At 61.4% G+C, this 21,456-nt stretch overlaps 6 protein-coding genes across 6 annotated transcripts; 3 read left to right on the top strand and 3 right to left on the bottom strand.

Annotated features, from left to right (window-relative positions):
• Positions 1-683: 683 nt before the first annotated feature.
• On the bottom strand, positions 684-3,326 carry RHTO_06763 (MFS transporter, allantoate permease; the record flags this gene model as incomplete). The annotated part of the gene is made up of 15 exons (XM_016420422.1): positions 684-1,292; positions 1,387-1,477; positions 1,542-1,727; positions 1,811-1,845; positions 1,980-2,033; positions 2,098-2,165; positions 2,242-2,333; positions 2,408-2,437; positions 2,493-2,538; positions 2,610-2,635; positions 2,709-2,789; positions 2,852-2,860; positions 2,941-2,948; positions 3,013-3,033; positions 3,126-3,326. 15 exons carry the CDS (start codon positions 3,324-3,326, stop codon positions 684-686), a joined length of 1,557 nt encoding a protein of 518 aa, XP_016274823.1.
• A 593-nt stretch (positions 3,327-3,919) lies between these two features.
• Positions 3,920-6,281, top strand: RHTO_06762 (gamma-glutamyltranspeptidase; the record flags this gene model as incomplete). Its single annotated transcript, XM_016420421.1, has 11 exons — positions 3,920-4,013; positions 4,078-4,167; positions 4,235-4,553; positions 4,613-4,848; positions 4,911-5,154; positions 5,215-5,305; positions 5,358-5,505; positions 5,559-5,662; positions 5,720-5,809; positions 5,866-6,132; positions 6,201-6,281. The coding sequence occupies 11 exons, from the start codon at positions 3,920-3,922 to the stop codon at positions 6,279-6,281; spliced, it is 1,764 nt and encodes a 587-aa protein (XP_016274822.1).
• Positions 6,282-6,542: 261 nt separating this feature from the next.
• RHTO_06761 (glycoside hydrolase family 16 protein) lies at positions 6,543-7,995 on the bottom strand (the record flags this gene model as incomplete). The annotated part of the gene is made up of 6 exons (XM_016420420.1): positions 6,543-6,859; positions 6,919-7,075; positions 7,133-7,459; positions 7,520-7,631; positions 7,688-7,778; positions 7,842-7,995. 6 exons carry the CDS (start codon positions 7,993-7,995, stop codon positions 6,543-6,545), a joined length of 1,158 nt encoding a protein of 385 aa, XP_016274821.1.
• Positions 7,996-8,693: 698 nt separating this feature from the next.
• Positions 8,694-10,812, bottom strand: RHTO_06760 (glycoside hydrolase family 16 protein; the record flags this gene model as incomplete). Its single annotated transcript, XM_016420419.1, has 10 exons — positions 8,694-8,942; positions 9,003-9,064; positions 9,122-9,229; positions 9,291-9,320; positions 9,380-9,515; positions 9,586-9,664; positions 9,728-10,026; positions 10,098-10,328; positions 10,402-10,740; positions 10,798-10,812. The coding sequence occupies 10 exons, from the start codon at positions 10,810-10,812 to the stop codon at positions 8,694-8,696; spliced, it is 1,548 nt and encodes a 515-aa protein (XP_016274820.1).
• A 658-nt stretch (positions 10,813-11,470) lies between these two features.
• On the top strand, positions 11,471-15,167 carry RHTO_06759 (Glycosyl transferase, family 2; the record flags this gene model as incomplete). Its single annotated transcript, XM_016420418.1, has 13 exons — positions 11,471-11,696; positions 11,784-12,155; positions 12,222-12,829; positions 12,885-13,309; positions 13,368-13,470; positions 13,535-13,744; positions 13,805-13,920; positions 13,986-14,077; positions 14,143-14,200; positions 14,271-14,282; positions 14,356-14,525; positions 14,642-14,996; positions 15,140-15,167. The coding sequence occupies 13 exons, from the start codon at positions 11,471-11,473 to the stop codon at positions 15,165-15,167; spliced, it is 2,775 nt and encodes a 924-aa protein (XP_016274819.1).
• A 657-nt stretch (positions 15,168-15,824) lies between these two features.
• On the top strand, positions 15,825-20,919 carry RHTO_06758 (antiviral protein SKI3; the record flags this gene model as incomplete). The annotated part of the gene is made up of 12 exons (XM_016420417.1): positions 15,825-15,910; positions 15,978-16,013; positions 16,080-16,188; positions 16,260-16,345; positions 16,406-16,481; positions 16,543-17,222; positions 17,277-17,430; positions 17,490-17,647; positions 17,701-18,239; positions 18,293-20,456; positions 20,512-20,684; positions 20,735-20,919. 12 exons carry the CDS (start codon positions 15,825-15,827, stop codon positions 20,917-20,919), a joined length of 4,446 nt encoding a protein of 1,481 aa, XP_016274818.1.
• Between the last annotated feature and the right edge of the window lie 537 nt (positions 20,920-21,456).

The raw sequence follows: 21,456 nt of genomic DNA, 5'->3' as shown, positions 1-21,456 counted from the left end.
GTAAGAGCTGCCAGGCCTCGCCGTCGGAGCGAGGTGCAATTCGGTGGGCTGAGACGCAGCGAGCCAGCGGTCCGGGCGGCTGCGGCGGCAGTGTGAGCGGGAGAAGACTCTGCCGGCGTCCGCGCGGGTGAGGTGGGCCGTCAGACGAAGAGGAGGAGGTGCGTTCGCGCGGAGCCTGTCCAGCTGGACGAGGAGAGTCGAGCGACGGTGGTAGACGCTTGCACGCTTCGTCCAGCTGTCGCTAGCGTGCTGGAGTGGCGCAGTCGCCGCCAGCGAGCGTACACGGCCGAGTTGAGAGCGGCGAGATAAGGACGAGTGGAGGGCGAGCGGAGGCCCGCATCCCTCTTCCTCGACATCGCGCTGTTCCCAGGGCGCCCGCTGCTGCCTGTAGAAGTCTCCAAAGCAACAGGCTTGGGCCACAGCTAGCGCGCAACTGTTGTCTATGAGGAGCGGAAGAAGACCCTCAACTTTGAGAAGGCCAAAGTAGAGGAGACATCGTGAATAACAACTTCGAGCGCTGTACAACGCGCGCACAGCAAGTTACAGACTGCACAAAATACTAACGCAACAGAAGAGAGCCCGAGAGAACCGCCCAACAAGATGTACCGCACTGCCCGCCGCGACTTCTCCCCCTCTCGCTGAGTACCGTCCCATCAGCCGTCGACACGCTCGCTGTCGACCGCCTAGGAGATGTACGAGTGGAAGGGGTTCTCGCGGTCGGTCAAGTCGAGGACCGCCGCCTTCGCCGCCTCGCGCCTGACGTCCTCCTCCGTCCACCCCTTCTCCTCGACGAGCGCCGCAAGTTTCCTCGCCTTCTGCTTGTTGAGGTACGTCGTGTACCAGCGCATCGCAAAGACCGTCGGGAGCATGAAGGAAAAGAGGGCGAGGACGACAATCTTGCCGGGGGTGTAGCCGGGCGCGTCGCGGGCTTGGAAGATCTGCGTCCCGAGGATGTTGGCGAGTCCGAAGGTCACCATGAACATGGCGTTGACGGTGGACTTCTTGGTTGACGAGCCGGTGTTGGTGGTCGTCCAGGCGTAGAGGAGGGCGAGACTCGATCCGTAGGTTTGCGCGAGGAGAATGCCAACCATCGAGGCCGCCTTGTTGTGCGGCAGCGCGACCATGAGAGCGGCGCCGACGATGGTCGGGATGACGGCGATGAGGATGGGGAGCATGCGCATGGCGTAACGGTCGGCGAGGTAGCAGACGCCGATGGTCGTGACGACGGCGATCGCGCCGTTCGGGATCTGGAGGAGGAGCGTCTGGCGGGTGTTGAAGCCGAAGCCCTTGATCTGCGAAGCGAAGAGTCAAGCGAGAGTCAGCACGATCGGTGGAGGCGAGGTTGCCTTTCGCCGGTGTGAGGTGCAGGGAAAGTTCGCAACGCACCAGGATCGACGAGAACGTCGCAAGACCGCCGTTCGGGACACTCGACAGACTAGTAAGAAGAAGGAGCAACCAAGTCTTCGGGTCGAGGACGCTGCGAGCCAAACGCAAACCAGTCAGCTCCCCTCCCGCTCCGAAAGAGCGAGTGCGAGACTCACGCCTCCTTCGCCTGGTAAGCCTTCCACTTCTTGTTCCTCGTACCAGTCTGGTTGTCCCTCACGCGTTCGAGGACGACGACTTTCTCGCGCTCGGTGAGGAAGTGGGCGGTTGCGGGCGAGTCGGGGAGGAAGAGGAGGACGCAGGCCGCAACAATAAAAGCCAGTCCGGCCATAAGGAAATAGAAACTGACGTAGAACATGAAGAGAAAGGTCAGCGAGATGAGGGAGGTCGAGCGGCAAGTTTGGGATAAGGTGGTTCGACGACTCACATCCTCCAGTGTGCGACCGCCTTGCCGGTGTAGAACTGTGGAGTAGAGACGGTAAGTTAGCATGTTCGTGCGTCAAAGCTTTCTGAAGAGCGAGAGGGAAGGGAAGCAGGGAGGTGTGGAATGGGGAGCTCGACGGGGCGTAAGGCAACGGCGAGATCCGAAGACTCACAGTAGTCGACCAAGCGAGCAGACCGCCGAGCATCCCAGCGAAGCCGTTCATGCACTACGAGAGAAAGCAACTCCGTAAGAAACCCCCCGGGTGAGGAGTGTTGAGGGCGGAGACGTACGTAGAAGACCGAGATTCGGCGCGCCTGTTCGTGCTTAGGGTACCAGGCACTAATCATGGCAATCAAGACTGTTCGCCCACACGCAAGCCAGGGTTAGCGGCGTCTCCTGAAAGGATGAGGAGGGAGTGAGCAGAGGAGACGCACTAGGCGAGACGCAGCATTCGGCCATTCCGAGGAGGAAACGCATGGCGAAGAAGAAGCCGAAGTTGGCGGAGGCGGCGTGGAGAATCAGGAAACTGCGGATGGAGTCGCATCACACGAAGTCAGCTCGACCTTACCCTCGTCTTGAAAGGACGGACAAGGTACTCACGTCGCCCAAAGAGCCATGTTCACGCCCAAACTACCCACACGCATCAGTACCGCGACTCCTCGGAGGGAACGGGAGTGGGACGCACTACTTGGCGAGAGGGAAGCGTTGCGCGATGGCGGAGGTTGGAATCTCTGTCGTGCGGAGGGCCGGGCGTCAGTCGAGGAGAAACGGGAGGGAAGAGAGGAAGAGAAAGGAGACGTACCGAAGATCATGAATCCGAGATAGAAGCTAGCGCGCACAACGGAGGGCAAAGTCAGCGACCGCGGAAAAAGCGAGGCGGAGAGAGGAGGGGCGGACTCACGCCATCGAGACGAGGTTGTAGTGCTCGCCCTTGATGGGCAGTTGGAGGACCGAGGAGTAGGTGAGGGAGTTCTTGTCGAAGCTGTGATCCGAGGAAAGGACGTCAGTGGGAAGGGGTGAAGGGGAGGGGAGGACAGGACATACAATTGGGAGCTGAAGGAGCGTTGTCGAAGGCGGCGTGGTCAGTACGAGCGAGAGACGGATGGAAGCGAAGTTGAGCCGCGGGAACGCACAAGTAGACCTGTGGCAAACGGTGTCAAAGTCAACTCAAAGATTGAGCATCGTCACAATGAAGCGCGACTCACAGCAGCGAGGATAGGAATGACCTGCGAGCACCAAGCAAGCCGGATAAAAAGTCAGCCTCGCTCCGAAGAAACGGAGGTAAGCGAGTGCAGGCGGCGAAGGTCAAGTCGCTCACCCTGCGGTCGACCTTGCGCCTGACAGCGCGGGCCTCTTCCTCGGTGTACTCGTTGCGCTCAAAGCCGACGACTTTCGCCGCCTCGTCTTCGTCCTTCTCGTCGAGGGTCGGGAGGACAGAGTTGACGGGCTGGAGGGTCGCGAGCGGCGGACCGCCTTCTTCGAGTTTCTTGTCGATCGAGTCGGAGCAGCTGGAAGACATGGCGACGGCGGAGGAGGTGATAGAGAAGAGAGAGAGGGCAGAAGAGCGGAAGAGGAGAGGAGGCGGAGGATGGAAGGCGATAGCGAAGCAGGACGAGGGGGATTGGAAGCGTTCTTGCGGGGTCGCAGTGTGCTCCAGCGCCTGCCGGCGGCAAGAGGCAGCCCACAGTGCGCCCAAATTCAGCAGCGCACACTCGAGCGGCGGGTCAAATTCTCCCCCGTTGCCTACGGAACGAGGCAGCGTCCGGAGCTCTCGCAAGGGGTCGCGCTCCGGATGCTGCCATCCTAGCCGGCGGCACACAGCAGCCCGTGTAGCCAGTGGCCTGGTCGCAGGGAGCCTGAGCGAGCGCGAGAGCAGTCTCCAGCGAGGAGGACGAGGTCAACCCGAGGGCCAAGGCGAGCTGTGGAAGGGCGAAAGCTGGGCGGGCGAAACCCTTATCGCCCGCCACGCCACGCCACGTCTCGGTGGTGAGTTTCGCGCTGTTGCCGACGGTGCGGGCGGAGGCCAAGCGAGCGCGAGTTGCCGGGTCCAGTCTCCGCTCACAGCGACAACGCTCTCGCTCTTGCTCTCACGCACTCAGAAAGCTAGCTACAATGGCATCACAGAAGGAACTCTACCTCCACGACCAGCTCCCCGACCTCGAGGTCCCGTTCGCACCGTTCAACTCGCGCCGCTCAGTCGTCTATGGTGCGTCCCGACACTCTCACCGGGCGGGGAGGCGCGATGAGCTGACACGAACTCGCGCACTCAGGCGCAAAGGGCATGGTCGCGTGCTCGCAGCCCCTCGCGGCCGAGGCAGGTCTCGAGATCCTCAGGAAGGGTGGAAACGCAGCTGATGCCGGTGCGCTCGCTCATCTCTCCGCTGCGACCTGAGATATCTCGCTGACCAGCTTGTGCACACTCTATAGCCGTCGCCGTCTCTGCCGCGCTCAACTTGACCGAGCCCGGCTCGTGCGGAATCGGCGGCGATGGATTCTGCCTCTTCTACGACGCGAAGACGAAGGAAGTCAAGGCCTTGAACGGTTCCGGACGCGCACCCGCCGCTCTCACGCTTGGCAAGTGCCGCGAACTCGGAATCGAGGGACGAGAGATCCCGTTCCTCAATATCAACGCTGCGACCGTTCCCGGATGTGCGGCGGTTTGGTGCGACACGATTGAGTTGCTCGGCAGTGGAAAGGTCACGATGAAGGATGTGCTTGACCCTGCGATCCGCATGGCCGAAGCTGGGTGCGTCGGCGTTCTCCTGAACTCGACGAGTCCTCCTCCTGACCCCTTCACTCGCGCAGAATCCCCATCTCGGAATGCTCCTCCCACTCCTGGGTCAAGAACTACGAAGTCTTCCTCAAGCAGTCCCCCAACTCTGCCGAGATGCTCATCACCGACCCCGAGACGGGCAAGACGCACTCGCCTCGTCCGGGAGAGATCTTCAAGAACCCCAACTTGGCGAGGACGTTCCGTGAGGTTGCGGAGAAGGGAAAGAAGGGGTTCTATGAGGGACGGATCGCGGAGGCTATTGTCGAGCGTGAGTCGGGCGAATCGTCCGCCTTTCCGACGAAGAGAAGCTGACTTCGGTTGCGAGCGCAGTCATCCAGTCCAAGGGCGGCGTCATGACCCTCGAAGACCTCAAGAACCACTCTACGACTCCCGTCACGCCCATCTCGATCAACTACGGCGGCGAGAACGGCGTCACCCTCCACGAGACGCCTCCGAACGGACAGGGCTTGACGGCGCTGATCGCGCTTGGGATCATCGAGGCGATCAAGGAGCAGGGCAAGGTTGACTTGAGCAAGACTGAGCACTTGTCGGCGCTTTGGTATCACACCCTCATGTGCGTTTGGCTTCGCAACTCGGAGGCGAGATGGAGGCTGACTTTTTTTACGCATCGTAGCTCGGCCATCCGCCTCGCTTTCGCCGACACCCGCGCCTACATCGCCGACCCGGAGCACGTCCGCGTTCCCGTCGAGGAGCTCCTCTCCAAGGTCCGTCCTTCCCCCACCCCTCCTGAAACTCCGCTAACCCTTCATCTCGCAGGACTACCTCCGCAAGCGTGCCGAGCTGTTCAACCCCGCCCAGTCGTCGCCCGTCATCAACAAGGGCACGCCGATCGCCTCGTCTGACACGGTGTTGTTCGAGGTTGTCGACCAGTACGGGAACGGGTGCTCGTACATCCAGTCGAACTGTGCGATCTCCCTCTGACTCTCTTTCGAGTCCATGCTAATGACTCGGGTGCAGACGCCGGCTTCGGAACGTTTGCGATCCCCAAGGGATGCGGCTTCACGCTCCAGAACCGAGGATGCAACTTTACGCTCGAGGAGGGCCACCCGAACTGTATCGCTGTGCGTCCAGCTTCACTCTCGCTCTTCGGTCCTTGCCAATTCTGGATGTCTGCACAGCCCAACAAGCGACCTTACCACACTATCATCCCGGCACTCGTTACGCGCGGCGACAAGAAGGGCGGCGACTTGTTCATGGTCTACGGCGTCGTGCGTCGCTTCCGCTCCTCCCCTCTTCTCTTTACTGACGAGATGCCAACGTGCAGATGGGCGGCTTCATGCAACCGCAAGGCCACATCCAAATCCTCCTCAACATGCTCCACCACAACTGCAACGCCCAATCGACCCTCGACGCACCGCGCTTCTGTATCTCCGCCGACGTGCCGGAAGACCCTTCCAAGCTCGGAGATATTGGGACCAAGGTGTACCTTGAGGAGGGAGTTAAGCAGGAGGTTGTGGAGGAGTTGAAGCGCATGGGTCACGATATCGAGTTGTTGACGGGACACGATCGTGCGATGTTTGGACGTGGACAGGTGAGCTCTCGCCTCTTCGACTTTCCGTCTCTTGCGGACGGCTGCTGACGCTCCCTTGCTCGACGCAGATCATCCAGAAGCTCCCTGGCGGAGCATGGGCAGGCGGTTCGGACCCTCGCGCAGATGGTCACGCCGTTCCCCAGATCTAAGCAATATCCAGTCGAATCTGTATGTAGTTGTACGCTCGCAGCTTCGTTGTTATCGCATCTGGTTTTGTCGGTTCTTTCGATGGCGACGAGAGGCTGCGAAGGTCGAAGGAAGCGATGCTGATCGCGAAAGCTGGAGCAGTAGACGCTTCGCGCCATTCGACAGGCAGAAGAGAGCGGTCGGACAAGGCGGGCCACGATGGGAAGCAGACGAACGGCGAAGGCGAGGCTGAAAGTATATATGCAAAGCCCTGCGCCGGTGCTCTATAGTCCCACGAAAAGTCCGACACCCGCGAGCACCGACACGGCTGCTGCAATGCCCACCGCGCCCAAAGCTGCGCCGCTCGCCCTCCACCGCCCTCCCACCGCACTCGAAGTCGCGCTCGCCGACCCTCCAATCGCGCCAATAACGCCCGACGCAGCCTGCGCCCCTCCACTCGAGCGAGTGTTGACGCCCCCTGCGTAGATCCGTACAGAGGCGATCTCGAAGTAGGCGGTGTCGAAGTGTGAGGGGTCGAGGATGTAGTCGGCGCAGTTGCCTGTGCCGCAGGTTGGGGAGAAGACGCCCGGTTGGCCGGCCCCTGTGTGCAAGCAGAGTGTCAGCGAGGTGTGAGAGGCTACTTGCGAGAAGGGAACGCACAGTCTCCGCAGAGGGCGATGTTGATCGTGATTTGCTGGGGCGCAAAGTATTGGTTGATGTTGCAAGCCGACGACGGGTAGTACGCCATCGGAATGCCCCAGCTCGAGGGATCGGGAGGGCCGTTAACGGAGCGGAGGTCGGCGGGGATCTCGGCGCGCTGAGAGAGCGAAAAGTGAGCGACAAGAGGAGGGAAGGGGGAGGACTCCGAGCGCACCGGGAAGAACCAAACCGAGATGGCGTCGCTCGAGAACTCTGCAGCGTAGATGCCTCCGCCAGCAGCCGCAAAGTCCGCTCCATAACTCGCGTTCCTCGCATCCTGGAATGTGCAGCCGTGGTTCGCCGCAACGGTGTAGTCGCAATTGTTGAACGTCATGTCACCCGTCGCCGTCACGTTGACAGTCGAGTTTGCGGCGTAGCACCCTGCGACCGTGTGCATCGCGACCTGATTCGTCTGCTGCAGGTTGACGCCTTCGAAGATGTCGAGCTCGCCGCCACTAGGCCATGATCTCGCATGCGCCCAGAACGCCGGCCATACTGAGCACTGCAGGATGCGTTTGCGTCAGCCCAAGGAAAGCCAAGGAAGGAATCGGAGCGAACGCACGCCATACGGAACATGCAGCGCATCCATGACGAAGAGCGAGCCGACGTCGAAAGCAGCGTTCGTCGTGATGCGGACGGAATCTCGCAGAGCGTTGACACCGGACGCTAGTTTTCTGCGCGGTGGAAACGTCAGCGAGGAAGCTGGGAGGAAACGAGGAGCGTTCCGTACGTCGAGTTGTCGACCTTGATGACCACGTTTCCCGCCGAGTTCGTATATGCCACTTGGCTTGACGTTGACCTGCTGACATAGTTGACCGCGCCTGCGGAGACCAGCAGCCGTCAGCGAACCGGACAAGAAAGATCCACAGACGCGGTGGACGAACCGTTCGTCAAGTTATCCCGGTTGCCCCAGAAGTCCCATCCATCGAAGAAACTGTCACCCTGGTACGCCGTCTGCAGCGAGTAGGCGGCTTGTACTGCAGGTGCCACCGCCGAGAGCGAGAGGGCGAGGAATGCGGAAGAGGTGCGCCAGCGCATGGTCGTCCGGTTGGAGCTCAGCGGTCGAGTCGTGCGACGATTGAGCCTGTTGAGAGTTCCTCAGTGGCGCAAGACGAGCGCAAGAGCCAGCCAGCAGCGAGTTGCGCCTGTTCGAGGAGGAGGATGTGCAGGGCTGTTGCCGGACGCGCTCGGTGCGAGGCTGGCTGGCCAACTCCTTCGGCTGATCCCTCGCCGCAGCACAGAACAATCTTGCGGCTGCAATCGGCCGGATGTGTTGAATGATGGCTTCGCATCTGGTCGAAAGAGGCAAGGCGAGAGAAAAGGGAAGGCGAGGCAGGTCGATGAACGCCTCTTCGTCCGCACGCAGGGTTCCACGCTCACCACCTGCTCGGCCTGCCCACTGGCGAGCACACCGCCCGGCCGGCGTCAGTCGCCACGCCGCGAGCGAGCGAGGGCGAGATGGAACGCTGAATCCGCTTCGAGCGCCAGCGTTGAGAGCCGTCCTGTACGCTCGACAAGCGTTGCTTCAAGCTTGGGATACGGCGCCGGCAGCACCGCGCCGCCGACGGAGGAAGCGAGCGAGGACTTGGCGAACCTTTGCGTTGCGCAAGTCGCGCGACTTGGAATCGCTCACTCCTTCCTGGGTGTCCAGAGACCTGCGAAGGGCTTTGAATGCTGCAATACATCGCTCGATACATCTATGGAGAGGCGGAAAGTCTATACGGAAGGAAAAGCGCCTAGTTGACCCGCTGGAACACCTCAATCTTGTCAATAGCGAGTCCTCGGTCGCGGATCTTGTCACCACTGGGCCAGCTAGGCATCCACACGTTCGCCCAGTTCGCGAAGCGGGTCATTGCCTGCGGTCGGGCGTCCGAGTTGCGCCACGGCTTGTTAGGGAGGTCGTCTTGCCAGTATCCGTCGGTCCCGCCGGCGAGGACGGCGAGGCGCAGGTAGAAGGCTTGGTCAAAGGGTGCGACGTGCTGGTTCTATGAAATGTAAAGCGGGTCAGGAAGGAAGCAGGGAGACGCTGTGGCGGAGGAACGCACGGCTGCGGTCGCCCAGGGGTTGGCGATAATCGTGCCATTGCCGTAGCTGTACCCGAACGAGCCTGCGCGTGGTGCACGTTAGCGGTTTGTTGACGATTAGGCGGGGAAGAGCTACGCACCGAGCTCCCAGAAGTTCTTTTTTCCGAAGCCGTAGCGGAAGGCGATACGAACGCGACTGTTGACCCACATCGTGATTGACTGAGGCGTCCAGTCGAGTCCAAAGGTGTCTGGGAAGCGCGAGTAAATCAGCCAAGAGCGCAGGGAGGAAGCGACCGGAACACGACGAACAGTAGCGCTGGTTGAAGAAGTTCCGATAGACTGTGAACGCAGAGTTGCGTCAGTTCTGGCACACTCGCAAAACGCCACGTCTCACGCACCTTTGTAAAGTCCCTGAGTCCTCCAGAACGCATCGTAAGCCGGCGCGTTCGCAGGACCCCAGTGCAAGCCGCAGATCATCTCGTTGTTGAGCTGGTCGAGACGGTGTTGCGCTTTGTTGCCGCGAGACTCAAAGATCTGAGTGCGTCGAGCATCGAGGGGGAAATCAGCAGCTGTGAGGAGGACAAGGAGGAAGAGGGAGACGCACCGAGATGAGGCCGGACGCAGGGTAGCCGCCGTAGACTTCGTCTTCGGGCACGAGCGAGATCTGCGGCCACAGCCAGTCGCTGCGAGACGAGACGAGCGTCAGCTCGTAGCCAAGCACGGCAGAAGAGAAAGCGAAGACGCACCCAGTCGGCATCCTAGCATGCACGACGACTCGTCCGTATTGCATCGTCACCTTTCCCCTCGTCGAGATCATCGCGCTCTGCACAGGCGGTACGACGAGCGTCTGGTTGTGTTCGGTGTCGGCAGCGATGAAGCAGTCGGACTGGTGAAGCGAGTCGCAGGCGCTGCCGAGTTGCATGTAGGTCGCGTTCATCAGAGCGTAGTCCGTCGAGAGCATCGTTTCGTTCGTGAGTGTCGGGACGATGAAGAGGTTGCCGTCGGCGACATAGCTGTTGTGATCGGTGAACCAGGTGAAGTCGTTCTGTGCGACGAGGGCAGGCCGTCAGCTCGAGATCTTCGTTTTCGCTAAGCGTCGTGAGGCGAACTACGCACCGACTCGCCGCCTCCGATGCGCTGCTCGACCTTCCACCTGCTCGAGTTGAGGCTGTCGCCGTCAAAGTCCTCGCTGAAGAGCAGCTCGTACTGGTCGTGTTCGAGGTTGAGCACGCTGTACAGGATGAGCGCGATGCCGCCCCCGAGACCGAGGAGGATGCCGAAGAGCGTCGTGAAGTACGACTTCTTGTCGCGGGTGATCGTCGTGCGACCCTTCATCCAGGGTTTCGGCTGCGAAGCGGGCATCGTTCGGCTTCGTCAGTCTCGTCACAGTGATAGCTGGCTAGAGGGGGTCGCAACGCACGTTTCCTACTTCGCGATCAAAGAGCTGCGACTTGAAGGGCGCCTTGAAGCGCTTCCTGACAGGGTCCGTCGAGGCGTAGTAGTCGTAAATCTCTGAAGCGCCGGTCGCGAGCGTCGCGACACTCGGATCTTGGTGGTACGTGAGCGTCGGAGCAGCAGCATGGTCGGCCCAGTCGCTCGAGGAGACGGCGCCGTCGACGAGCTTTCCCTTGCCCTTGTCGAGCTTGACGGTCTTGTCTTCGGCGCTGTCGACGGTCGAAGTCGAGCTGCTTCGCGATCGTGACCTGGCGGTGACGAAAGAAGGCGCAAAGACGGGAGGACGGTGAGGGAGCGAGGACATCTGTTGGGCGACGAGGGTGAGCATGCGCACCTCCAGACGCAGACGACGCAGACGCACCTCGGATGGCGCCATAGCGGCAGAAGGAACAGCACAGAAAGCACAGAAGGGCACAGCGAAGCGAACAGCGAGGAGAGGGAGGAGCTGGGAGCGACACTCGCGGCGCGGTCGACGAGGGAGAGCGTTTCAAGCGAGGGCGGATCCGGCGCGGCGGCACGGCGGCCAGGCCGGCCAGGGAACTGGTGCGATCACGTCTGCCGCATCAGACGAGGCTTCGAGATGCGCGCGGATGGCATCTGGCGAAAGAGGAAGTCGGCGGGACGCTGCGGACGCCGCGTGCCGGCCGACTCGGGCGCCGCTCGCTCAACCTTGTCCTCCTCCACAACACGCCGCCTGGCTCCCTCCAGTTCTCGAAGGCGTGGCAACGACCGAACCTGCCTGCACGGAACACGCCAGCTCGCGTGCACCCGCGAACCCCGCGCCGGTGCCCACCGCCTCCTCCTCTGGCGCTCACTTCCGTCAGCAGAGTTGCCCTCCGTTGGCGAGCCTGCTGCCGAATGAGGAACCGCACGCTCGCTGCTTCCGAAGGGGCGCGGCCGAACACTGCTCAAACCAAGCGACCGGGCTCCGTCTGGCGAGAGAACCCTCCCTCCGTTTCTGATCTGCTCTTCCATCGGACTGGGGTCCTCGCCTCCCTCCAAGCTCTCTTTCTCGCTCTCTCTGTGTCTCTACAATGGCGACGACGACGACTGTGGCCGCACCCCCGATGGAGCGACAGCACTCGGAGGCGTGGACAGAGTCGACGAGCACTTCAACCAACCGTCCTCTCTCCTTCACGCCTACTGCCTCTCGCCGCCCATCCCACCTCTCTCTTGCGTCCCGCCGATCAAGTTATGCCGACAGCCACCGTCGCTTGCGGTCCATCCGCTCCGTCTCGGTCGTCAGCGAACTCGGCGCAGGTGCATTTCGATCCCCAGCCTTGCTCGTTCCCCGTAGCCATTCCAGGGGTCCGTACAAAGCTGACAATGAGTAATGTGACGCTTCAGACCTCGCCGCGATCGCCAAGGCGCACAAGAAGCAGTACCTCATGTCGGAGCACATCTACCGACGATGCGATGCGCTGGGCTGGTTCCCAGACGCAGACTGGGGCAACATCGTCGCCGTGCGCGCGACAGTCGGAACCGCTGGATCGAGTTCCTACGCCTCGTACCCGCCCGCGAACGAAGTCGACGGCGCAGACGTCCTTCTGGAAGGACTCGCGACGATCAATGCTGAAGCGGCGGTCATCGTCTCCAGCCACGTCGTGCGGAGCATCTTGCAGACGATCGATGATTCGCAGGAACGAATCACCCTCAACGACGACGTTTCCATCCAGATCCTCGACACCCTCGAGGACCTTAAGGGCGCCAAGCGGCATCGTAAGTCCTTCAGCGTCTCTCCCGTTGTCGCACTTCTCGCTTACAACTCAATCTTTCTTTGTGCAGAGTACGCCGCCTTTATCCGCTCGAACCTCGCACTCGTCCTCTGGAGCGACGACGTCACGACCCTCATTCCGAACGGCCAGACGATCTCGGAGCTCATGCTCGAGTACATCTGGAAGCAGCAAGACGACCCTACCGACGTCGAGGACGAGGCGGAGCAGGAGGACGTGGCCAAGAAGGACGACGTCGACCTCGAGGCGGCGGAAGAAGCGCAGACCGAAGCGTTTAAGCGACGACCAGTCGGCCTCCTCTCGCCCCTCCACGTCGGTCTCGCACTCGGTATCAACATCTTCGTCTCGCTCAACACGCTGCGGATCCTCATCACCGAGTACTTGACCGACGGATACTGGCCTCGTCTCCTCATCGCCCTCGCCATCCCCTTCCAGTTCTGCGTCTCGCAGTTCTTCTGCGTCATCGTGGTCGCCATCATCCTCCAGCTCCTCGGACCCGTCAAGCAGATGTCGATGTGCAACCGGTACTACTCCGGCGTCAAGCCGCCCAGGATGAAGGGCCCGCTCCCCGACTTTACGATTCTCATGCCGGTCTACAAGGAGGGACTCGAGTCCGTCCTTCAACCGACTATCCGGTCGCTTCAGGAAGCGATCAAGACGGTGCGTTCCTCCCGCTCAAGTATCCGAAGCTCCTCTCTGACCTTTCTGTCTCCAGTACGAACTGCAGGGCGGTTCCGTCAGCATCCTCGTCTGTGACGACGGTATGCAGCTCCTCAACGAGCGTGACTTTGCGACTCGCAAGGCCTTCTACGAGGCGAACGCGATCGCCTACGTCGCTCGACCGGGACACGGCAAGCACTACAAGCGTGCGGGACGCTTCAAGAAGTCGTCCAACCTCAACGTCGCGCTCGAGCTCTCGATCGACGTCGAAAAGCGCATGAAGGCTCGCAGGCCGAGCCGGCTGCCCGATAACCCTTGGACGCACGAGGAGGAGCAGGCGCTGTACGAGGTGTGCTTGCAGGAGGCCGTCGCCAAGACGCAGCGCGTCATTCCGGCTGAGACGGAGAAGGAGAAGGAGGCACCTCGCACGCTGGGCGTGTGGGCGGCGGGCAACATTCGCATTGGCGAGTTGATCCTCATGTGCGTTGTCAGCCCCCTTTTTCCGTTTGACAGCCCCATTGACCTGTCGCATCGACAGCATCGACTCCGACACGCGAGTACCCGCCGACTGCTTCCTCGACGCTGCATCTGAGATGCACTGGTCCCCCGAATGCTCGATCATCCAGCACGTCTCCGACGTCGTGCGTCTCCTCTTCCTCCCCTTCTCGGGCCTTCTCCGCTAACTGGCACCTCTATCTCACGCAGATGATCGTCGCCAACAACTTCTTCGAAAACGGTATCGCCTTCTTCACCCGTCTCGTCAACACCTCGATCTCGTGGGTCGTCGCGAACGGCGATGTCGGCTGTTTCGTCGGTCACAACGCCTTTATCCGCTGGTCGGCTTTGCAGGAGATTGCGCAGTGGAAGGAGGACGAGAAAAGGTGGCAGATTTGGTCCGAGTCGCATGTGTCGGAGGTGAGTTTTCCGTCTGCCATTCGTTCGCCGCCGAGCTGTACTGACTCTGGCTTCCTACAGGACTTTGACTGCGCCCTTCGCATGCTCGTCGCTGGTTACGATGTTCGCTGGGCGACCTACTCGAACGGCGGCTTCCAGGAGGGAGTGTCGCTTTCGGCCGATGACGAGATCAACCGGTGCGCTTCCGTCTGCCAGTTGAGTGGCTGAGGTAATCAGACTCTGACGCTCTTGGCGTGCGCAGTTGGCAGAAGTACGCTTTCGGCGTCTCGGAGCTGTTGCTCCATCGCTTCAAGGACTGGCCGACCAAGGGGCCCTTCACGCCGATGGCCAAGCGTGCGTCCTTTTTCTCCCGCTCACAAGGGTGGTCGACACTGACAGAAGCTCGCGACCTGCAACAGACTTCTTCTGGAGCTCGAACTTGCCGATCCACTACAAGTTCTCGAGTTGGGCGTACATGTGCGTCCTTCTCCCGCTCTTTGCGCCCGCCGACCTCGTCGCTGACTCAGCTATACTCTCTTCGTCACAGGATGAGTTACTAGTGAGTCGGAACGCAGTTTCTCGAGCCGACCTCGTCGAGCGAGTCTGACCTTCTCATCCTCCAACTCTCGCAGCGGTATCTCGGTCGCCTTCCCTCTCTCCGTCGCTGGCTACATCCTCTACGGTCTCTACATCCCGAGTCTCGACAACGCCTACCTCCCGTCGTGGAAGGTCAACGTCTCGCTCTTCGTCGTCTTCGGTTGCGCCGCCGCCTTTGCGTTCGCCATCCTGCGGTACCGTGCTGGTGAGTCTGAACTCACAAAGAGCGTCTGAGGGAGGCACGCATCGCTCGGTGCCCCGCGCGGGTCGCTACGCCGCGACGTCCGCCTCGTCCGCGTACTGACGACCTTCCTCGCTCAGGTCAATGCGGACTGCACATCGCAATGTGGGAACAACTAAAATGGACGCCATTCAACACTATATTCTTCATGGGATTGTCTATCCCTGTCGCCGAAGCGCTCTTGGCCCACCCCTTCGGCTACGACATGCAGTGGGCGGCGACGGTCAAGGAGGCGACCTACAGCACGATCTTCACCGAACTGCCGTCAATCTTCAGGAAATTCCGGACGACATTCGCGCTCTGCTTCGCCTGCATCGTCATGGTCGTCGTTTTCGCCTTCATACCAATCATGGAGTACCAGATTCTGGACTGGGTTTCGCTCATTCCGCTGCTACTCTGCGTTCTTGGGCACATTCTGTACCCATTCCTACTCAAGTACGTTCCCGCCCCCTCTTCGCTGCTCCTCAAGCATCCAGGCCAGCTTTGCAAGTGCTGACGGACTCTTTCTTACTCTCCTTCTCCCCTGGCGGACATTCGTCTCCTTCTACTCTCTCTGTGCCTTCTCTGTGCCACGACAGCCCCGCCATCATGTCCTTGCGCTTCTAGACGAAGCCAGGCCGCCCCGAGGATCCCCTCCTCCTCCCTCTTCCTCCTTTCCCTCTCATAGACCCGGCTGTCTTCTCTCTTCGGCCTCACTGCTCCTCATAGACCTGGTTGTCGTTGTGCATTTCATCCGCGATGGCGTGCGCTTCCCTCCTCCTTCGACCATCCTCACGAACCCTCCCCTTCCACCTTTCAAGCCGTCTCGGCCATCTGCTACCCTGGTTGTAAGGATACAAGCTGTAAATAGGCATGTTATGCAGACATCTGCGGCAATAGCAGTTCAGCGGCGGGCGCAGCAGTATCAAGGCAGAGCGAGGAGAGCGAATTGCAGGAGGGCAGGGGACGCAAGCTCTTCGTCGAGGCGGTCCGCAAGCCTCGGCAGAGCTCCTGTGTGGCTATGAAAGCGCTCAGTCTGGCGTACAAAGCGCAGCAACTCCGGATATGAGCAGATGCGTTTGCGCTGATGAGAATCGCAGAATCGGGTGTACGCCATGCGGGCTCAGCAGAGTGGGCCTGGGAGCTCTAGCATACGCCCACAAGCAACAGCACGCCTCGAAGAACCAGCCTCAGGCGAGCGGTGTGGGTGGGAAGAGTCCAAACGTCCAACCTCCTCCTCGACTTCGACCCGCTGCGTCATTCCCCTCGCTTGCTCCTGCTTGGATGTCTGTGTTCGTGAAGCCGAAGTTGAAGGCGTTGAAGGAGGCTCTGGCGAAGAAGGACTGGCCGGGCGTGGAGAAGAACGCCAGGTGCGCTCCCACTCTCTCCATCGTCTAACAGGCCCAAGACACCTGGCTGACCACCTCGATCGGGCAGCGCCGTCCTCGACTTCGAGTCTTCCAACTACAATGCGTGCGTTCCCGCCTTCTTGCGGCCTGTCTCGGGCGTTAAGCTGACCCGCTGTCCTCCCGTCGACAGTCGGGTCTTTCTTGCGCTCGCCCTCTTCAACCTGGGCAAGCCCGAAGAGTCGGAGGAGACGTACAAGAAGGCGATCGAGCAGTCCCCTACGCAAGCTCTCGCTCGACAGGTGCGTCTCCTTCGCCTGCTCACGCCTTACACTCCTTTCTGCCGCTCACACGCGGCGCATACCGCTCACAGGGTCTAGCGACACTTTACGAGAAGAGCCAGAGATGGATGGACTATGCTCGGGAGCTGCAAGGGTTGATGCAGCTGTTTGCGGACAGGTGCGTAACTCGCTTTGGCATCCGAGCGTCCCTCCCACTCTGACATGACTCGCGCCACAGCCAAGACGCACCGAAATATGCCGAGTCGCTGGAGAAATTGCTAGATGTGCGAAGAAAGCACGGCACGAAAGACGAGGCAAGTGCCGCATCGCCGCCTGGCATGTCCGAATTCCGCTGACCTCGTTCAGCCTAAACAGCTCGTCGAGACGCTCTCAATGCTCCTACCTTCCTCACCTCAGCACCCTCTCCTCGGTTCCCTGCCTCCGTTCGACCCGACCGCTCCTACAGCCACTTCCTATCCGACAGTCCAGCAAGCCGTCACCTCTCCTCTGCGGACGCTCCTCGAAATCATTGCTCACATCTCCGAGAAAGAGACGGCGGCGGTCGACGCAGAGATCAAGAAGCGGCGACAGCGGTTAGGCGGGCCAGCACTGACTGCCGAAGAGACGACGCGCCAGGTCCAGGCCGAGATGCTGCCGCAGAGTCAGCTGCCGGCGCTGTGGCGGCAAGTTCTCGACGACCCAGACGCAGGCAACGACGAGCCGCTCCGAAGGGACGTCGAGCGCCGCCTGCTTGCGCATCTGCGAATGACCCTTCGCGCCCTTCCTTCGTCCTTCGACCCGCCTTCACTCGACCTCTCAGCGAAGGCAAAGCCGAGGACGGAGAAGCAGATTGAGGTGGAGCGAGACGCGAAGGATGGCTATCGCGCTCAGGTTGAGGATCTCGCGCACGATATGGTCGTGATTGGCGTACCGGACGGCTCGGCTTGGGAGGTCGAGGTCGAGTGGAGCGATAGCTTTGCGGATGGGCGTGGCCTGGAAGGGTTGACGAAAGGGAGCAGGGACAAGCTGCAGCGACTGGCGGACACCTTCCCAGAGTGCGTTCCATTTCTTCGTTTGTCGTGCTCCAGCTGAAGCCCCTCCGTTTGCAGAGCCGGCATCTCTCGCATCTCTCGCGCCCTTCTGGCCCGTCTCGAAGCGGCGGAGGCAGCCGCAAGACCTCCCGTCGACAGTGATCCGGCGGATGCTCCGCAAGAAGAGCGACCTCAAGGCCCGACCGATGACGAGTTGGCCGAGATCATCGAGGTACAAGCAGTTCCGCTCACTTCGTTCCAACACCGTCGCTGACGAGCGAGCTCGCGCAGGACGGGCTCGCGAAGGCGCCACAATCCGTCGTTGCGCATCTCCTCGCCGTTTCTTTTTTCCGCAGCCAAAAGGAGTGGCATGCTGTCGTTCAGGTCGCCGAGGCGGGACTCTCGGCACTGGCGAGTATCCAGGCCGAGATCGGGCGACCTCTTCCACGGTGAGCCATTCACGATAGCTTGCGCCGGATGGCAGCTTACGCCAAACCTGCAGGACTCGCCGCGCGCTCGAAACGTCGCTCGCTCTTGGCCTCGTACATCACGATCCGCCAACCCACCACCTTCGCGCCCTTCGCCTCATCGAAAGTCTGCTCGGAACAGCTCCGCCTCCGCCCTCCTCCCCTGCCGCACCTACTGTCTTGCACCCCGACCCGGAACTCCTCTTCGCAAAAGCGATTGTCTTGCAGACTTCCGACAAGCAGGCAGCCGCCCTCAAAGTCTGGGACCAGATCATCGCCCTCCCTTCGGATTCTCTCGACGCCGATACGCTCGTTAAGGCGAAGTGCGAACGAGCTTGGTCGACGCACCTCGCTGGCTCGTCTGAGGATGCTTTGCCGCAACTCGAGGAGGTCGTCGCTTCGTTCGAAGAGCGCAAGACTCGGCGTGACAAGGAGAGGGAGGAGAAGGAGAAGTACCGGAGCAAGCGTGGCCTGGAGAAGCCCGAGGGCGTCGAGGAAGGGGAACAGGAGGAGGAGCGGGAAGAGCGGGCAACCGCCTGGTGGCGTTTGGGAGAGTGTCTGTGGAAGCTTGGCGGTACGCATTTTCGGTGTTGCCGGCTTGAGCGTCTCACTGACCCGTTCCCGCAGACTCGATGCCCGACCGAACTAAGCAGGCATACGACGCCTACATCTCGGCTCTCCGCGCCTCACCATCGTTCGCTCCGGCCTTCACCTCCCTCGGCATCTACTACCGCTCGCTCGCCTCGCCAGACTGGGAGCGCTCGTCAAACTGCTTCCAGAAGGCGTTTGAGCTCGACCCTTCGCAAGAGGTCGCAGCTCGATACCTGGCGGAGGAGTTCGCGGAGCTCGGCGAATGGGGTCTCGTCGAAGTCATTGCCCGCCGAGTCATCGATGGGAACAAGGGTCGCGCAGGGATGGGCGGCAAGGCAGCAGCTCGTCTCGCATGGGCGTGGAAGGCGATCGGTGGCAGCGAGCTCAACTCGAAGAAGTACCCGCAGGCGATCACGGCGTTCCAGTCTGCTTTGCGAGGCGCTCCCGATGACGTCTCGACTTGGATCAAGCTCGGTGTCGCGTACCGTCATTCCGGCAAGCATGTCGCCGCGCTCAAAGTCTTCGTCAAGGCGTTCGCCCTCGATCCGTCGTCTTGGTTCGCCAAGTACTCGATCGCGGACGTGCAACGCGAGATCGGACTACTCGACCCGGCGATCAAGACGTTCAAGGAGATCCTGGTCGACCGCCCGGATGAGCTAGGCGTCAAGGTCGTCCTCGCCGAAACCGCCCTCGCAAAGGGACTCGGCGAGCAGAAGCAGGGCTACATGGTGCGCGCGGAGGAGTCGCTGCTCGAAGCGCTCGAGGGCTCGATGGCAGTCATCGAGGGCGGATCCGCTTCGCGCGTTGCATGGAAGGTCACGGCGGAGGCGCTCGTCGGGCTGAGCAGGCTCAGCGACCCAGCCTCGCCGGATTCACTCAGGGCCGCGCTGGCTTGGGTCCTCGCCTACCTCTCCGAGCAGGGCGTCGACGGCAAGATGGCGGGCCTGACTGCTGTCACGGTCGCCGACGTTCGCGCTGCCATCGACACCAAGCCCGCCATCACTGCCGCCGCCCTTGCCGTCCTTTCCTTCAAGATGCGTGTCCTCCTCGAGACGCAGAACGAAGCCGCCATCGGCTCCGCCTGGTTCGACCTCGGCGTCGCCATCAGCAACTTCCGTCCGCATCTCTCGACGCTCTCGACTTCGATCGTCACTGCGGAGCAGGCTTTGCAGCAGGCGATTCGATGCCTCAAGTACGCCCTGCACAAGGAGCCGCTCAACGCGTCCTTCTGGAGCGCCCTCGGCGTCCTCTCTTTCGACCTTTCGCCTCGACTCGCTCAGCACAGCTTCATCCGCTCGATCGAGCACAACTCGCGCAGCGCCGTGCCCTGGACGAACCTCGGCCTCTTCTACCTCGTACACGGCGACGAGGACCTTGCGAACCAGGCGTTCCTCAAAGCGCAGGTGCTCGACCCGGAATGGGCGGCGGCTTGGGTCGGGCAAGCTACCCTCGCAGACATGGCGGGACACGCCGTCGAGGCCTCCGTCCTCCTCGAGCATGCCGTCTCGCTCGGAGGAGACGCGCCCGAAGCCGACATCGCCTTCGCCAGCCGCGCATTCGAGAAGTACCGCTCTAGCGTGCCGTCCTCGTCGCTCGCCGTCGCCGATCCCTCTCCCGTTCCCCCGCCTTCCGCCGTCGAGGTACTATCCGCGCCGCTCTTTTCGCTCAGCCGCTACCTCTCCCATCATCCTTCCGACCACACGGCCCTTCATCTCAACGCCCTCATCCTCGAACAGGTCGGCGACCTCGCCTCGGCATGCGAATCGTTCGAGAAGGCTGCAGCGATCATCGAGGAGCTCTACGAGGTCGACGAGTCGCCTGCGGTCGAAGGACAGTACGTGATCGCGCAGACGAACTTGGGGCGTGCCCGACTCGCGGCGCAGCAGTACGATGGCGCACTTGAGGCATTTGAGGCGGCTCTGTCGCTCCTCAACCTCGAGGACAGTCCGGCGCCCGGCGGCCTGACGAAGGAGCAGACCGTCTTGCTCTACACCGAATGCAAGCTCGGCTCGAGTGTCGCGCACGTCGCGCTCGGCGACTCGTCCGCGGCAAAGGAGGCATTGGAGACGGCGATCGACGATGTCGAGACCTACAGGGTCGGCGCCTGCGACAGCCACCTCGCCGTTGCGCTCGGAAGAGTGCATTGGGCTGAAGGCGAGGAGGATCGCGCTTTGTCGGCTCTGCTCGACTCACCGGACATGTAAGTCTTTCCTATCTACACATCTCGAACGGGAATTGACACGCTCTTGTTACAGACCTTCGGGTCGACAGACACCGCTGTTCCTCCGCCGCGCCATATACGCCTATGCGATCGCTGCGAACGACACCTCGCTCCTGCAGACCACCGACTCCTTCATCTGGAACGCAGCCGTCAAGTACGACCCAGACATCTCGCACCTGTCGACGCTTGCAAAGCTGGCAAAGGTGCGTGCGTCCGCTCCTGTCGACCCTCGAGCGTAACTGACATCGGTCACGCAGAGCGACATCGACGGCGCTCTCTCTACTGTTTCCCGCTCCCTTCACGCTTTCCCCTGGGCACCGGCTTTCCGCTCTCGCACAGCACGCCTACTCACGTCCCTCCCGCCTGTCGCGTCGGATGGTTCGGCCGACAACAATCTCGAGCTTGTCGGTCGTCTCATGCGCACGCGCGTGCCGCAGAATGAGGCGTCGTCTCTACGCGCAAGGAGGTTTCGCGCCCTCGGCGTCGTTGCGCTGCACAAGGCAGGCAAGGCGGAGGCGGACGAAGAGGCGGACAGGCTCGACGAAGACGCGCTGCGGTTCTTGGAGAAGAGCATCTATGTGGCGCCGTGGGAGACGGAGGGCAGGGAGGCGTTGCAGAAGCTGAGGAAGAAGCTGGACTCGTAGGATTCGAAGGCTGGGAGCTGGTACGGGAGGACGACTCCGCGCATGGATGGCTTTCCGACGGGCAAGAACTTTGGAACTCCAAAGCCGCGAGACCACTCGCTTTCACTGGCTTCGCTTCTTTGCACTCACAAAGCAGAACAACAGAACAGAGCGGGAGATCAGCTCTTGCGCTGTCGGGGAGCACCCTCTCGCATCAACTGCTCACTCCAAACCGGCATCTTCTTCTTTCCGCTTGACGCCTGCTCGCAAGCTGTGCAGCAAGCACACAGCGTACAGACCCGGTACCAGCCTGCGTACGGCCAAGCTCGCGCGTCAACCTCCCCTCTCCACCGTGT

The sequence above is a fragment of the Rhodotorula toruloides genome (genome assembly GCF_000320785.1).
Source record: "Rhodotorula toruloides NP11 unplaced genomic scaffold Scaffold5, whole genome shotgun sequence".
NCBI classification, from domain to species: Eukaryota; Fungi; Basidiomycota; class Microbotryomycetes; order Sporidiobolales; family Sporidiobolaceae; genus Rhodotorula; species Rhodotorula toruloides.
The sequence above is the reverse complement of the archived record's forward strand: the minus strand, read 5'-3'. Positions and strand labels throughout refer to the sequence as shown.